Source organism: Scyliorhinus torazame, chromosome 4 (genome assembly GCF_047496885.1).
Source record: "Scyliorhinus torazame isolate Kashiwa2021f chromosome 4, sScyTor2.1, whole genome shotgun sequence".
In the NCBI taxonomy this organism is placed as follows: domain Eukaryota; kingdom Metazoa; phylum Chordata; class Chondrichthyes; order Carcharhiniformes; family Scyliorhinidae; genus Scyliorhinus; species Scyliorhinus torazame.
The window spans coordinates 251,646,058-251,663,514 of record NC_092710.1 but is presented as its reverse complement, the minus strand read 5'-3'; the positions used below and the strand labels follow the sequence as shown (position 1 = coordinate 251,663,514).

The following is a 17,457-nucleotide window of genomic DNA, read 5'->3' as shown; positions in this document are numbered from 1 at the left end:
TTCTGCCGTCTCTTCGGCCCCTCGAGCTACCGTTCGCTGGCATCTTTCCTTGGTTAAATTTCATTGTGTCTGTTGTGAAGTTATTGCAAGGCACACACTGAAGTACTCTTTGATCAATCTTTATTGACATGTCCACATGGAGAGCAAACCAGTGGGGTTCACTGCATTGCTCTGTCTGAGTCCAGCGAAGCAGAAACATTTATAGCTTGATTAACCTATAGAATTACAGTTGCAGTCTAATCCTTCATTTGCATGTCACACACACTAATAATATCACAGTTAAACTTTCATTTTAGGCCAATGAAGGGACAGTAATTCTAGCCAATAGTAGACCGGGAAAACTGACCAATAGAAGAATAAGGTCTTTCAATCTTTCTTTTACGTAATCATCTCCCCTTTGCTTTTGGAGGTTACGGTAGTTTACAGAAAAGTGCATTCTTGAGAAGGTTACCTCCATCGTCCTGTCTCCACAGATTTACGTCATTCACTAAGAAGCAGGATATTATGGTTTTCACACTAACTTATGTCCTTCGCTAAGGAACAGGATATTATGGAATCCACACTAACTCATGTTCTTCGCCAAAGAACAGGATATTATGGATTCCACATGTTTTTATTTCACTGGTAAAATGTAACTAGATCATTTGAGGCTCTCATAATGGAACGGATGAAGCCAACCTCATGATGTTGAGGTGCAGGATTAGACTCATGTCTAATCTCAAAGAGCTATTTAGTCCAATTCTTTCCACATCCAACTTTATTTTTCAAATATTAATCTACTTTCCTCTTTAAAGTTATTTTGAGTTCTTCTCTAGCATTCTGTGTTCTAACAGCCATCTAAATAAACACTTCACCTCTTCCTCCATTTTTGGGTAGTAATATGAAATGCCCTCCATTTATATAATGCCTTTAAAATTGAACTTAAGACTTCACTAGAAAATAAACAGTTACTCCAAACATTTTCTTTAGATTTTCACATAAAGTGAGTGCAGCGTTACTCAACATTATTGGACACCTGACAGGAGTTACCAGGAGAAAGGGAGTGCTTGCTAATGGACATCTTGCTATGGGTCTGCTTTGTCTGCAGGAGGAATTGGTGGAGCAGATGAAGCAGAGTGGCTGTAGGGACAAGGGGAAAGGTGATATCCTTATCCCACTGCGAGTTCAGGCCATCCCTCCTCCTCAGGACCTGTTTCACCAGGTCTGAGAGTCCTCTCCATCGGTTTGCGAGTCATCCATCACTATGCATCAGTGAGTCCCCTTCACATTTTCAGAGGAACTATGAAAATTGGTTCTGATTGCTGCTCAACTCCTTCAGGCAAATTTCAATTGTAGTAATCAACAATTAGGACCAAAACTGAATGCTTAAACCCAATTAAACAAAATACATCTCATTAGCACAGCATCCATTTAGTCCCTACTTTCACCAAAAATTACCCCAAAGTCACTTTTCAGACATTTCCAGATAAATGGTTCCAACCATTTCCAAACAAAATTTGGTTCCAACTCCATCTACAGGTTTGCTGACGATACGACCATAGTGGGCCGGATCTCGAATAACGATGAGTCAGAATACAGGAGGGAGATAGAGAACCTAGTGGAGCGGTGCAGCGACAACAATCTCTCCCTCAATGCCAGCAAAACTAAAGAGCTGGTCATTGACTTCAGGAAGCAAAGTACTGTACACACCCCTGTCAGCATCAACAGGGCCGAGGTGGAGATGGTTAGCAGTTTCAAATTCCGATGGGGTGCACATCTCCAAAAATCTGTCCTGGTCCGCCCATGTTGACGCTACCACCAAGAAAGCACAACAGCGCCTATACTTCCTCAAGAAACTAAGGAAATTCGGCATGTCCACATTAACCCTTACCAACTTTTGTAGATGCACCATAGAAAGCATCCTATCTGGCTGCATCACAGCCTGGTATGGCAACTGCTCGGCCCAGGACCGCAAGAATCTTTAGAGAGTCGTGAACACCGCCCAGTCCATCACACAAACCTGCCTCTCATCCATTGACTCCATTTACACCTCTCGCTGCCTGGGGAAAGCGAGCAGCATAATCAAAGACCCCTCCCACCCGGCTTACTCACTCTTCCAACTTCTTCCATCGGGCAGGAGATACAGAAGTCTGAGAACACGCACGAACAGGCTCAAAACAGCTTCTTCCCCGCTGTTACCAGACTCCTAAATGACCCTCTTATGGACTGATCTCATTAACACTACACGCTGTATGCTTCATCCGATGCCGGTGCTTATGTAGTTACATTGTATACCTTGTGTTGCCCTATTATGTATTTTCTTTTCTTCCCATGTACTGAATGATCTGTTGAACTGCTCGCAGAAAAATACTTTTCACTGTACCTCGGTACATGTGACAATAAACAAATCCAATCCAATCAAATCCAAAATGGTCCCAATGGCTCAACTGATGGAAGACAGTGATTTACTTTGCATCAACTGATGGAAGACAGTGACTTACTATGCATCAACTGATGGAAGACAGTGATTTACTGTGCATCATCTGATGGAAGACAGTGATTTACTTTGCATCAACTGATGGAAGACAGTGATTTACTGTGCATCAACTGATGGAAGACAGTGATTTACTGTGCATCAACTGATGGAAGACAGTGACCTACTATGCATCAACTGATGGAAGACAGTGACTTATTATGCATCAACTGATGGAAGACAGTGATTTACTGTGCATCAACTGATGGAAGACAGTGACTTACTGTGCAAAAAACATCTGAAAGGACCTTGGTTCTTTGGGTTGGCAACAGTTAGGAGCACACCAATTTCCCTAAAGAGTTCTTTGATTAGAGGGTAGAAAAGTAACAAAGGTTTTCTCTCCTAATTGCTTAAAGCTTGTATGCACACAATGTTAAAAGCACTACATAAATACAAGCTGTGTTTTTTTCTTTATTCATTCATAGGATGTGAGCATTGTTGCAGACATGGCCAATAATTGTTGTCCATCCCTAATTGCCCTTGAAACTGAGTTGCTTGCTCGGCAGTTAAAAACAAACCACATTGCTGTAGGCCAAACCAGATTAGAAAAGCAGATTTATTTCCCTAAAGGACATCAGTGAACCAGATTGTTTTTCTTTTACATCAAATGATGATGGTTGTCATGGTCATCATTACTGGGACTAGTTATATTCCAGATTTATTAATTGTCTAGCTGCTGTGGTGGGATTTGTCCCATGTGTCTCTGGATTACTAGCCAAGTGACATTACCATTATTGCATCCTCTCCCTCCATGCTGCATATCAGATTCAAACAATGCTTTCATATGACCAATTGTGCCTGGTGTGCATTGGCTCAGCTTACAAAAGGTTGGCAAGATAAAGACAAAGGCTTGCATTGATATACTGCCTTTTGCAACCACCCGGCACTTCAAAGCACCTTGCAACCAATTAAATACTTTTGAAATGTAGTCTCTGTTGTAATGTAGGCAATGCTGCCAGTGTTTTTCTGAATGGAGGTCTGTAACTAGTGGTGTTCCGCAGAGATCAGTGCTGGGACCTCGGATATAGGCGGTTGGTCCAGATAGGACACTTGATCGGTGCAGATTTGGAGGGCCGAAGGGCTTGTTCCTGTGCTGTACTGTTCTTTGTTCTTTATGTCGGCAATGGGGCCGATTTAGCTCACTTGATGCAGATCACTTTTTAAAAAATTAATTTAAGGGATGTGAGTGTTGCCAGTTAGACCAGCACCTATTGCCCATGCCTAGTTACCTTTCAGAAGATGGTGGTGAGTTGCCTCCTTGCTGCAGTCCTTGAGGTATAGGTACGCCTACTGTGCTGTTCAGGGGGTTCCAGGATTTTGCCCAGCGACAGTGAAGGAACAGTGATATATTTCAAAAATTATCTTTATTAGTGTCACATGTAGGCTTATATTAACACTGCAATCAAGTTACTGTGAAAATCCCCGGGTCACCACACTAAAGCAGCTGTTCGGGTACACCGAGGAGGAATTCAGAATGTCCAATTCGCCGAACAAGCATGTCTTTCAGGACTTGTGGGAGGAAACCGGAGCAACCATTGGATACCCATGCAGACACAGGGAGAATGTGCAGACACCGCACAGACAGTGACCCAAGCCTGGAATCAAACCCTGGTCCCTGTGAAGCAACAATACTAACTACTGTGCTCCCGTGCTGCCCTATTTCAAGTCAGGGTGGTGAGTGACTTGGAGGAGAACATTCAGGTGGTGGGGTTCCCAGGTATCTGCTGCTCTTGTCCTTCTAGATGGTAGTGGCTATGGGTTTGGAAGGGTGTGTCTAAAGAACCTTAGTGAGTTACTGCAGTGCATCTTGTAGATGGTATATATAGCTGCCACTGTTCGTCGGTGGTGGAGGGTTTGAATGTTTTCTGGAAAGGGGAGCAATCAAGCTTGCTGTTTTGGCCTGGATGGTGTTGAACTTCTTGTGTTGTTAGAGCTACACTCATCCAGGCAAATGGAGAGTATTCAATTGTAGTCTTGAATTGTGCCTTGTAGGTGGTGGACAGGCTTTGGGGGGTCAGGAGGTGAGTTACTCCCCATAGGATTCCTAGTCTTTGATCTGCCCTGATAGCCACAGTGTTAATATGGCTAGTCCAGTTTGGCTTCTGATCAATGGTAAGCCTCAGGATATTGATTGTGATTCATGATGCAGAGCAAGGCAAGTAGCGCTGATTCAATTCCCATATCGGCTGAGGTTATTCATGAAGGCCCCGCCTTCTCAACCTTGCCCCTCGCCTGAGGTGTGGTGATCTTCAGGTTAAACCACCACCAGTCAGCTTCTCTTCCTCAAAGGGGAAAGCAGCCTCTGGTCATCTGGGACTATGACAACTTTACCTTTATACCTGCAGGTAGTGCTGCAGATAATTTATGCACAGCATGCTCCCACAAACAGCAATGTGATAATATCAGATAACGTTTATGATCCCAGTGGGGAACTGAGAACTGGAATAATTAAAATTTACTGAATGACCCTCTCTCCACCCCCCCCCCCCACCCCCAACCCCCCCACCCCCACCCCAAATGAAGAAATCACCAATAAGATTTCACTTTTTGTAACTTATATTTCGACACAAATCAGAACCGATGCAAATTGAACATGAATTAAGAGGCAAATGAGACTTCAAATAAAAAGCAAAATTTCACTTGAAATAGCTGACACAACAAAGAAACGTCTTACACAACCACAAGCATTCCCCTTCAGAATGTATGGCGTCACATAGTTACACAATTCCAGAATATGCTGTTTATTATTAATGCAATCAGGATAGGTCAGGAGATAGTTATCAGAGTTTGTCAACAATAACTATCAGGGTAGGGCAGGTGATAGCTATCAGGGTAGGGCAGGCAACAGCTATCAGACAGCAGCTTTCACCTCCAAATTTCACGGCTATGATGATAATCAGCAATGCACAATTCTACTCCCTCAAGTCACAACAGTCATGATGGTGTATGCTTTCACTGCCACCAAACGTGCTAAGGGAGATACATAAAATTCCATCCTCCAGTCTTCTCTCCACAAATGCTGCTAGACCTGCTGGGCTGAATGAGAAGAGGCATCGGATTTCCTCCAGATAAAAGTCAAAGTGGGGAGAATGGGTGAAGCCCACTGAGGTGAAGACCGGCCTCCCTTAGTCATGTAACAGCCAGTCAATTTGGCAAGATTTATGCCCTCAGGAACAGCCTTAAAGAAATGCTGACAGAGGTTGGCAGCTCTCTAGCACCTCAGGACAGAGGCACGCATTGGATCGGAATTTCTTCATCCTCACCACAATTCAGCTGCATAACATTGTCAAATCCCTATCTCACATACCTTAGTCATGTCAATTTTCTCCCTTCTCTCAATTCTTAATCCACCTCCCCCACCTCCTCCTCCCCTCCCAGCCCACAACACCACAAATACCAAACAGACAACCAACAGAAGAACAAAAAAACCCTCCTCGCTACTCTGGCCCCAATCCCAAACAACACAGAGACAAAAAACATAAGCACATTACTTTAATGCTCTCCCCACAGTACAAAATTCGACAATAAATATAGGTATAGATGAACCTAACAGTGGTGTTCTTTGTGTTGCTTATTTCAGGATGGTTGACGTAGTGTTCGCAAAATAGCTTTAACTTAAACAAAACTATGATTTTATTTACACTACTAAACTGGGAATCGACACTTCATCCTTAAGAATACACGATGATCAATAACATCTAACTACACTCATCTACTGCTATTCTCACTACTGGTATAAACTATAATCTAACCTTACTCACACGATCTGCTATTAAGACCTTGACTAGCTATCTCTTGCATACACTCCTCCCCTAAGGTCTAGCATCACTGCCTTATATAGTTGTATCTGTAGTTCCCTCTAGTGGCTACTCTCGACACTACACTACCCTTGCAATGCTGATAGTTTTAATACCACACGAACAGAGAACAAACAACAAATTAATCCTTGAGAACTTTTGTTCATCCCCAGTCCATGCTTCTTGACAGATTCACTCGCATTCTCCGAAGCATCAGTAATAATCTCTGTCCTTGACGGTCAGGCAAAGATGGGCCAGATACATCGCTCCCTCGCACCAAATGATTGACTGTCACATGTACTGAAGGACAGTGAAAAGTATTTTTCTGACTTCCGCTTGTGACCATGGAGTGATTGGTCATATAGAGGGCTGTTCCTGTTCAAAGTCACAGAAAAAGTCTCTTTTTACCCTGATCCGGGTGGAATTTTGATGAAAAGGCGTAGGTGAATGTTAGAGGAGTAGTGTACTCCTGGAATGGTATGTCTTCTGATCACTGGACCTGGCAGAAAACAGTGAGAGGTTTGGCTGGAAAGTTGAAAGAGTCTGGTGCTTCACAGACAGTCTCTTCCAGCATGCAGGCGGGGGAGGGGCAAATTGTAAGGCTCCAGATACAGGAACTGTGAAGACTTTTATCAAGGAGAAATTCCATAAACAGAGGAAAGAAATGCATGAGGATCATGCAAAGGCCATTGCAGAAGCTGTGGCCCCCGGAAGAGTACTTCGGAGCGGATGGAGAGGTATTTGGAGGTGCAGGGGTCACAGATTCGGGAGATTGAAGGAGTGATCTCGGTCCACAGCGATCGTGTGGTGGCTCTGGAGGCGGAGGTGGGGCTCCTAGGAGACCTTTGTAAAACGCTGAGGGCAAAGGTTGAGGAGCAGAAGAATACCTCGAGAAGACAGAACCTGCGAATAGTGGACCTGCCTGAAGGAGTGGAAGGTGTGAGTGCCATGAGGTACGTCTTGAGGATGCTGGCGGGACTGGTGGCAGAAGGGGTGCTAGATAAGGCACCTGAAGTGGACCGAGCGCATAGGTCTCTGAGGCAAAAGCCTAGAGCTGGGGAGCTGCTGCGGGCAGTGATCGTGAGACTCCATTAATTTGTGGAGAAAGAGAAAATTCTACAGTGGGCCAGGCAGAAGCGTAGCTGCGACTGGGAGGGAAATAACGTCCGGATTTATCAGGACATCAGAGCAGAGTTGGCAAAACGGCGGGCAGGTTTCAACAAGGCCAAGGCGGTTCTGTACCGGCGGCAGATCAGGTTTGGGGTGCTCTACCCGGCGAAATTATGGGTGACATTCGGAAGCCGGGAGTATTATTTTGAGACCCAAGAAGCGGCCGAAGACTTCATTAAGGAGCATAAACTGGGGGAGAACTGAGTGGACAATGCTTGGGAACTGGGGTGCTGGCACTATGTAATGGTCGGGAGCATGTTTGAAGTGGGTGTAGGGATTGGGGGTTTTTGCCTTTTTTTGTGTGGGAGGGGTTTCTATTCAATGTTGAGCTGTAGGGGTGAAAAGTTTATGTGGGGATGGATGTTCCCATCCCCCCTCCTGTTCTATGGGATATTTATTACCGTGTAGGCACATATTCCTGTGAAAAGGGGGGATGTCATGATATCCACATTAACATATCATGGTGCAATCAAACACACACTGATGGACAGGTAGTTGGATCAACCAACACACACACAACATCGCAGCCAATCACCAGTGAGAGCACACGCACTATAAAACAGGGAACACCACAGTTTTCGCTCATTCTACCAGGAGATAGCTCAGAGCACAGAGCTCACAGCGTGCCACTCAGACATAGACCATGTGCTGAGTGCCTCACTAAGATAGTGCCAGGGCTGGGTCCACAGGTTAGCTGGTGAAGTACGAACCACAGCCAGAAGTTAGTAGTTATTATTGTACAGGATAATAAAACAGAGATGTACCATCTACAACCGTGTTGGTTCGTTTGTGTATTGGAATACCCAACACGACAACTATGTCAGCTTCACATAATTCTGCTCAACTTAGTGGATGCCATTATCTACTATTTTGAATTTCATTAACAACTTACATTTTTGGCTTTAGGTACAATGTCCTGCTCTAGTGGTAGATGACATTCCTGTCTCTCAAAATGCATGACGTGACAAATATAGTTTCTGTAATTATTCCCAATACTTGCAACAATTCTCTGCACCACAATACAGACCATAGATTCAATCCAAGCCATCATGTGCAAGACTTCAATGCATGTACATTTGTAACAAGAGGTAGGATCTTAATTATGGCATTTAAATTGACAGTTAGATTCAAAGCAAAAGACAGTCTCTCCTACTATGTTCCTTTCCTGGCTTCTCCAGGCCACTCTTGGCATGTCCCCTGATGCATCAACTTATGCTTTGGAAGGTGAAAAAGCCTATGGCTTTCTCCCAACCCATCCATATTTTTTACTCCCCATCAGTACTACTCCCCCTCATTTTTCCAGTAAAAAATATTTAAACCTAGACTGTGAAAACTGGCAATCCCTTTCTAAATATGTTCCCCAGTTTCATTGCCTTAGATTATCAAAGGAGGAAGTGTGACCAGTCATATAAATAAAGCAGGCAACGCTTAATAAGGAGTAAAATAAAATCTGTTCCATCAAGCATTCCAAATGCTGTCCCAAGTATCTGGGAGGCTGGGAATACTGGAACCCTGTCGTCAAACCCCAGCATTGGAAATATTGAACCCATGGCCCTTAAATATCATGCTACATTTAACCAAATGCCAGGGGAAACTTCAAACAATTTACTGTGGAACCATGCCATGATGCATTGTTTGTGTAGAATTAGCTCAATGCTTATTTTGGATGAAGCTGTACTTTAAAGTGAAGGAATTCAGATATTGAACTGTGGTATTTGCACACGGGCATTGAAAGAAAGTTATTACTTGTCCTAAAGTATGAAGTAATTTGACTTCATATGACATGGAAAGCTAAAAAGATAAACATCACACATTAGTAGATTAGAAATGTTTTGGAAATAAAAACAGTTTTATGTTATTTGAAAGTATAATCCAAGTTTCTCAAATTAGAAGGAAAAGCATATTTGTGAAACTGTCACTGTTTTTGTCATGAGTATGACAATCTTCCAGAAACAAACTATTAATCAATTATAATGCCATCTGAAAGCAGAATGAAGTAATAAATCATGTTCCATTTTGCAATTTATCTTGCAGCTACAAGAAGCTACATACCGTTTTAAACTGAATTTATTTTCTCACATATCCTTATTCCTCTTGGAATAAAGCTTTGGGTCAGCCAGAGTACCAGATGCAGCAGTAAAGCCATCAATTATGTCGCTATACAACGTGGCGTGCAATAGAGAGAAAAAAAACAGGTTGCAAATGACTTGGAAAAATATAGTGCAAGTCTGTTGATCCGGCATTCACAATGTAGGCGTAAGTACTTAGACCAGAAATGCCACTTCATTTGAAATTAAGAATCCCTACTTATAGTACATGGAAAAGTTATATAGAGGTTCAATTGCAACATTACACTTATTGAAGTTAAAGAATGCAGCTTATTAAATAGATGTTTTACAATAATGGAATAAAGTGCAAAACTGTTGTACTGGATATAGTGTATTTAAGTATTCTGGCATCTCTACAGCGCTGATGACAAACTCAAGACACGCAAAAGCCGAGTTATGAACATTACCTCTGCTGCAATCAGGAAAACTTCTTCGTCGATGTGCCTCAAACCACATGCTATGACTCCCAGTGCAACTCCTGGGAAAACGTAAGCATTGTTACCCTGGCCAGGATACAACACGCGACCATCTTCCATTGTCACTGGGTTAAATGGACTTCCACTTGCAAATATCGCTTTGCCCTGCAATAGAAAATACAAAGAGAGAAAAATGCTTTAGAAATTCTGGGCGCGATTTAACTAAAAGGGAACCTTTTAAATAAAAAGTCCCACAGTGAACAGCTCTCGCAGCGTTGAGAAACATGTGGCTATAAAACATCACCGCATTAGATAAGGGGCCTCAGCAGGGAATGCGTGGCTGAGGTCAAACATAGCCCTGTTTTGTGCACTGAGAAGCTCTGCTCCGAGGCCCCCGATGCAACCCCTGACCCACTCCCACCCAAGCCACAACGCACTTTGGGAGGGTACCCCCCCCCAAACACCCAGGCAGGGCACACCTGACCTGATCGCCAGTGCACATAAAATGCCAACCTGGCAGTGCACTTGCCAGCTGGCAGTGCCACTTGGACACCATGGCAGTGCCACCTGGACACCATGGCAGTGCCAGGACAGCACCAAGATGGCAGTGCCAGGGTGCCAGGCTGGCAGTGCCAGGGTACCACACTGCCCAAAGGGCAAGAACCTGGGGGCCTCCAATCCCCTGGGAGACCCAGACGAGCGCCGTTCCATCTGGTCCCCGTTTGTGCCGACCAGTACTGAACGACGCTAACCGGAGGTCTCTGAGGCGAGGGAGATTGATCCTATGCCTCGTGTAACTCAGGAATCTGCACTTTAATGTGAGACTAGCTGTCTCATTTGAATATGCAGATTTGCTGAGAGGTGATCCTGCCCACAATGGTTGCAGCGTGGCCATTCAACCCTATATGTTCATGGTCGGATTCGATTTGTTACCATAATTAAGCAAAGAAGACACCTCAGAGCTGAGAAGACGTACATGAATAATTTTTTGACTGACTTTCTTTCAGACATAGGCCCCAAAATTTCTAAAGATTCATAAACGTGAATACCCCCAACCACTATAGTCCCAAAGTCATGGATCATGACCCCATCCCTAATCCCAGCACAGAGTCAATCACATGGCAGGGGGGCTGGGACAATGCATGAGACATCACAGCAGAATATTGTAGTTCCTATCACAGAGAAACGATTCAAGGAGGACACAAAAAACATTTCTCTTTTCTACTCCAAATGGAACGAGTTGGTATGTCAGGGATGGGAACTGATCACCGAAGGACCAATTACGTTTTGCTGTTGGAGGTTTGGAGTTCCTCAACATATTAAGTGGAATTTATGTGAGCCCTTCGCTGGCTTGAATTCCACTGAGGTTTATAGTGTGTGCAACTTCCAGGATAGTCAGAACTCAACCAGAGATGCCCACTTGATGCACAGGGATGGAGAGGTAAAGGCAAACTAGGTGAAAATTTGAACCATTTCCTCTCTGACAGAATTTAATGAACAAATGGGATAAATTCCAGCACAACTCGAGTTATCCTGACAGAACTGGGGCTTTCATTCTCTCCAATAGTCTCAAATTTCAGTACAATAGTCTTGAAAGACAGTCGTCATGGAAATTAATGCTGAGGCAGGAGTTGTCTAGATATGTGTGCCATGGATTGCTTGCAACTCAGTTTGCTGAAACCACAAACATTCCAAACCGTGTGGACTCTCACTCTACAACAACAGGCATTGCAAGGAGTTCTTGAGGTTTTCGATTGGATGCAAAATGACAGTCATTCAGACCCTTGCAATATTGATAATAAATATAGTCTGTTGCTTTTAATTAACACCCAAATTTAGTAAAATTACATGCTGCCAGAAATTCCAGACTCAGCCATGCAAGTAGTAAAGGGCATTAACAATACTTAGGGGTAGTACAATATTTCAGTTTTCAAGAACGTCACCAAGGAGTTCTCAGCTTGTATAGTTTGACTGAAAATGGTGCTTGTAGCTAGATATACAGGTACACAGTAGGGCCAGTTCAACTGAATTATCCGTCACTAAATTTCAGGTATCATATTTTCCTTCGCTTGTTAATATTAACAAAGCAATTACCGGAAGTACAAAATGTGTTACCAAACAAAGCTCAAGCCAACCTTTTACACCAATTTTCAGAATCGTATAGGTGACTAATTTTATCATGAGGAAATTTATTTCCTGGATAGAAAATATTGGTTCTGCTGCTCAAATATAAAAACTTATAGAACAAATCTCAGTTGAAAATAATTTCTACCATAACGAAGTAAAGGTCTCCTGCTTACAATAAGCAAGTGAATATGTTTTTTGTAAAATATAAACATTGATTTCTCTTTGCAGATCGATGTGTTATCCATAGACCTGCACACACACACAGAGGGGGAACGTGCAGACTCCGCATAGACAGTGAACCAAGCCGGGAATCAAACCTGGGGCCCTGGAGCTGTGAAGCAATTGTGCTAACCACTATGCTACCGTGCTGCCCCAAATGCTGCTCTCTTACCAGTATCCACACTATTGCGGAGGGCAAGATTCAAATTCCATTCAATTTCTCAAATATTTGTGACACACAAACAAAATCATTCCCTATCCTTTTTGATGTTCATTACTAGCACAGGCACATCACTAGAGTACATTGGTGGAAGATTCCTTTCTGTGCAATATCTTTATATTAAGAGATGCCATTTGCTACAGAGGCATTTGCAAATTCATAGCAAACTTCTGGATCAATGTTCCAATGTTCTCCTGCCTTTCTTAATACATTTGTATCACCAGTTTCATTCAAGAAAGGTTGAAAAATGCTACCATTTTTGTATTCCTTTGTGTGATTCTTAAGGGGCTGAATCACTTGTGCAGAAAAAGTAAACCAAGGTTTTGCTGCCAAAATCCCATTCTAGTTTATGACCATGATTACAATTGGCGAGTCAAATCTTGGAAGGATCGAACCTCTGCTTTCTGTACTGCAGTATACAAATATTTTTTAAATCATGCATTTGTTTGCTGTTTTCATGACCATAATATATCATTGTTACAAATGGGTAGATTTTTAGTCTCTTGAGAAATTGCCATCAGTTTGATAAATTAATTTCAGTTATACATCCTTTCCTACCAGGCCAGCACAGCAGTTCATTTGATCCCTGCAAAAACCGCCTGGGTTTCATTTCAATGGAATGAACATCAACCAGCTGGTGATCCACCGCAATCTGCCAGGTTACTGCTCAAGTGGTGAAGCCGAAAGTCTAACCCGACATGACCAAAGAAATGGATTTCTGACATGGTATGCAATGCAACAACCAAATGACACGTTTCTGCAGCAACGTGGACTGTATAATTAAATATAAATAAAAGCACAGGGCTAAATCGCTGGCTTTGAAAGCAGACCAAGGCAGGCCAGCAGCATGGTTCAATTCCCGTAACAGCCTCCCCGAACAGGCGCCGGAATGTGGCGACTAGGGGCTTTTCACAGTAACTTCATTGAAGCCTACTTGTGACAATAAGCGATTTTCATTTCATTTCATTTCATAATTCAAAAGTTTACTCAGGGGAAAATTGCTGTTAGTTTGATAAATGAATTGCAGTTGTACATCTTTTCCTACCAAGTCTGCTTGAAACATTTGGAATTGAAAAGGAGATCTTTCTTCTATTGCAGCCATCATAAAAAAGCTTTACAAAAGTCTCTTACATTATTGCTAGAAAAACAATTTTAGAATCTAACATTTTATGACCCAACTTGATTAAATGCAGCTGGTGCTTTGCTCACTTTTTTCACAACTCGTTTTATAGGAATACGTTCACAGAAGATCTCTCCTTGACAAAAAGTGCCAGTATAATTAGTTTCATATTCTACAATATCTGAATTCGGAATGGCTTCACAACTCCTACAGTGATGTTTTGACTGATTGACCTCAAACAACCACAACCATCTTCCTTTGTGCCAGGTATGACTACAATCAGCAGAGTTTTCTCCCCCGATTCTCATTCACTTCAATTTTGCTAGGGTTCCTTGAAGCCATCCTCAGTCAAATGCTGCCTTGATGTCATGGGCTGACACACTCACCTCACTGATGTTAGGGCAAAAGCTTTGACAGAAGTTTCAAGGAAATAATCTTAAGGAGGAAAGAGAGGAAGATAGGTGGTGATTGAGAAGGGATGTCCAGAGTACTGAGGGAATGAAGCATGCATACAGATACCATGTTTCAAATAAGATGGTCAGTCAAGATCCTGTTCTTGGACATATAACATATGGACATATGACCCCTTGAAAGATTTTTCAGAGAGCTAAGGCTTCAGATCTTCCATGAAGTGGCAATCACCAACAGATTGCCATTTCGACCGCACCTTTCTGCACCTGTGCATTTCTGGTTGCGTCATCCAAGTCCATCGGAGTACTCCATGGCAGAAGAGTATGATTGGGGCAAACTCGAGTTTCCTCTTTTCACTGCATTAGCTGCAGTAAGAAAAGTTTAAATGTGCAGGGTGAATGAGTTAATGTGTAGGCTGGGCAAGATGGATAAGATATGCGGGATATGAGACTTCCGGTGGCGCTCGCGAGCGGAGTGGCTGCGTCGAGAAGAGGCTCCTGCCGGTCCGCAATATTCCGGACTTTTTCGGGGGGGTATCCCCGTGGTTCTTTCTTCCCGGGTTTCTTCAGCCTTTGGGGCCTGAGGGCCGGGTGTCGGATTGGTCCGGTTTGGAGCCGGTGAGGAGCCCCGCAGGGAGTGTCTGGCGGCCAGAGCGGGAGGCATCGATTCAGAGGTCGGATGCGTGTGCGGAGCTTGACACGAGGCGAGGCAATCGAGGTGGCAGGCCCGAGTCCAGAACGTGATTTAGAGGGGGACTAGAGCTCCCACTGAAAATTGATTTTTGAGGAGTTTGAAGTCCAGTCCGGGGGAAGAGATTTTTTGATTTTGGAATTTTTGAAATTTTTTTTGAAAATAATTATTTATTTTTTGGATTGCAGAAAGAAAGAAAAAAATAATAAGCCCTTAGAGGATGCGAAAAGCAGCTAGGAAGAAGGAAGAAAACCCAGGTTCGCCGTTGAATGACAAAGCCAGCAAAAGCACTGACAAGATGGTGGATGCCGGACCACATGGTGGGGCCGCACTACTTACGGTGGAAAAGATGACCGAGATGATGGCAGTGGAACTGGAAAAGCAGTTTACGAGGCATATGGAGGCTTTGAGGAAGGAGACGGTGATCGCATTGAAATCATTGGTGGAGGAGGCAATCGCTCCGGTGAGGGTGTAGCCAGTTAAAATGGCTAACTCCCGATTTAGAATGGCTAACCCCGATTTAAAATGGCAAACGAAAAAGGCTGATTGGAAAATCAGCCAACAGGACTAAAACAAGCAGCTGCAAGTAAAACTGTGTATTCGCCTCTGGGAAGGCCAGACAAGATCGATACCTGCAGCCATCAGCATAACAAAACACAAGCCATCTGAATACTAATTAGCAATCCCCGGGAACAATGTGCAACAAATTGGACACACAAAGCCAAATTTTAAAGAAGAGGCATTCGGATAGGCAAGATGGCAATGCAGCGCCTCATGAACCCTGAGGAATTTGCGGCAACAGGAGCCTACACAAAGAGAGGTGAACGGTCACGCCAAGGCCGCCCATCGATCAAGGAATCGCTCCAGCATTGGAGAATATCGAACCAAGTGATTGGGACAAAGTCCAATCACTTGGAACCAGGTACAGGGTCCGCCCCGAAAGGCGGGAAGCCCCTGGGGACTATAGGAATAGAGTCCAAGTTCAAATCGACCCTTCTGCAACCCCCTTGACACCCTTCTTAACCCTGCTGCAACCCCTGCTGCCTTCTGCTGACCTTCTGCAACAACCGCTCAAATCGTAAGTCTTACTTCAACGCTCGCTACGAGACAGGCGCTCCTAGCTATCGAACTGTACCAGCTTCAAATCCCGCAGGCTCAGAACCCAAACAAAAGGCCATTCGTTTCCCTGACCTGGTGGGCCATTTCCAAAGTTAAGTATTGGCATGTTAGTTGTAGGAAGTACGGTAGCACAGTGGGGCAGCACGGTAGCATTGTGGATAGCACAATTGCTTCACAGCACCAGGGTCCCAGGATCGATTCTGGCTTGGGTCACTGTCTGTGCGGAGTCTGCATGTTCTCCCAGTGTGTGCGTGGGTTTCCTCCGGGTGCTCCGGTTTCCTCCCACAGTCCAAAAATGTGCAGGTTAGGTGGATTGGCCATGATAAATTGCCCTTAGTGTCCAAAATTGCCCTTAATGTTGGGTGGGGTTACTGGGTTATGGGGATAGGGTGGAGGTGTTGACCTTGGGTAGGGTGCTCTTTCCAAGAGCCGGTGTACTCGATGGGCCGAATGGCCTCATTCTGCACTGTAAATTCTATGATAAGTAGCTTAGAAGTAGAATTTATGCATAAGTATTGATTACTGTATATAATAAATGTGCGTTGATTTAACTCTTACTAAGCGGTGTGTTGGATTATTGAACATTACTCGGACATGAACCACGTGGCGGTATCAGGAAGATACCTGGTGACTCAAGAGCAAAGGTGATAGAACAAGAGCAATTAGGAAAGGCTGAGGGACTTGAGGCTGTTTTCGTTAGAGAGAAGAAGGTTAAGAGGTGACTTAATTGAGGCATACAAGATGATCAGAGGATTGGATAGGGTGGACAGTGAGAGCCTTTTTCCTCGGATGGTGATGTCTAGCACGAGGGGACATAGCTTTAAATTGAGGGGAGATAGATATAAGACAGACGTCAGAGGTAGGTTCTTTACTCAGAGAGTAGTAAGGGTGTGGAATGCCCTGCCTGCAACAGTAGTGGACTCGCCAACACTAAGGGTATTCAAATGGTCATTGGATAGACATATGGACGATAAGGGAATAGTGTAAATGGGCTTTAGAGTGGTTTCACAGGTCGGCGCAACATCGAGGGCTGAAGGGCCTGTACTGCGCTGCTATGTTCTATTAAACTAAGGCTAAAGTTAGCAGCAACAAGGGTAACTGTGGCAAAGGCATTGGCCGAGGTGAGAGAAGATGAAGGAAGTGGAGGAGGCCGTGTCGCAGCACAGCGGCCAGCTCACCTCGATGGGGGACGAGCTGCGGAGAGTGGTGGAGGTCAACAGAGGACTCAGAGCAAAGCTCGAGGACTTGGAGAACCACTCGAGATGGCACAATCTGAGAATTGTGGGCTTGCTCGAAGTGACAGAGGGTCCAAGGCCAACAGAGTAGTTCGCTAAGAAATTGGTGGAGCTGATGGGGGAGGGTGAGAACCCCTCCCGGTACGAGCTGGGCCAAGCTCATCGGTCATTAAGGCCGAAGCCCAAGGTGAATGAGCCGCCAAGAGCAGTAATTATCTGCTTCCATAAGTACTGTATGAAGGAGAAGGTGTTAAGCTGGGCGAAGCAGAAGCACGAGGAGCAGTGGGATGGTGCCGGAGTTCAGATCTATCAG

At 44.1% G+C, this 17,457-nt stretch overlaps 1 protein-coding gene across 4 annotated transcripts in view; it reads right to left on the bottom strand.

Annotated features, from left to right (window-relative positions):
* Window positions 1–17,457, bottom strand: part of LOC140410879 (NADP-dependent malic enzyme-like) — a 955,016-nt gene that overhangs the window by 55,475 nt on the left and 882,084 nt on the right. For all 4 annotated transcript variants that reach the window (XM_072499644.1, XM_072499640.1, XM_072499642.1 and 1 more), the window contains one exon: window positions 9,995–10,168. In XM_072499644.1, the coding sequence (XP_072355745.1) occupies window positions 9,995–10,168 (174 nt within the window). The remainder of the gene's footprint in view (window positions 1–9,994; window positions 10,169–17,457) is intronic.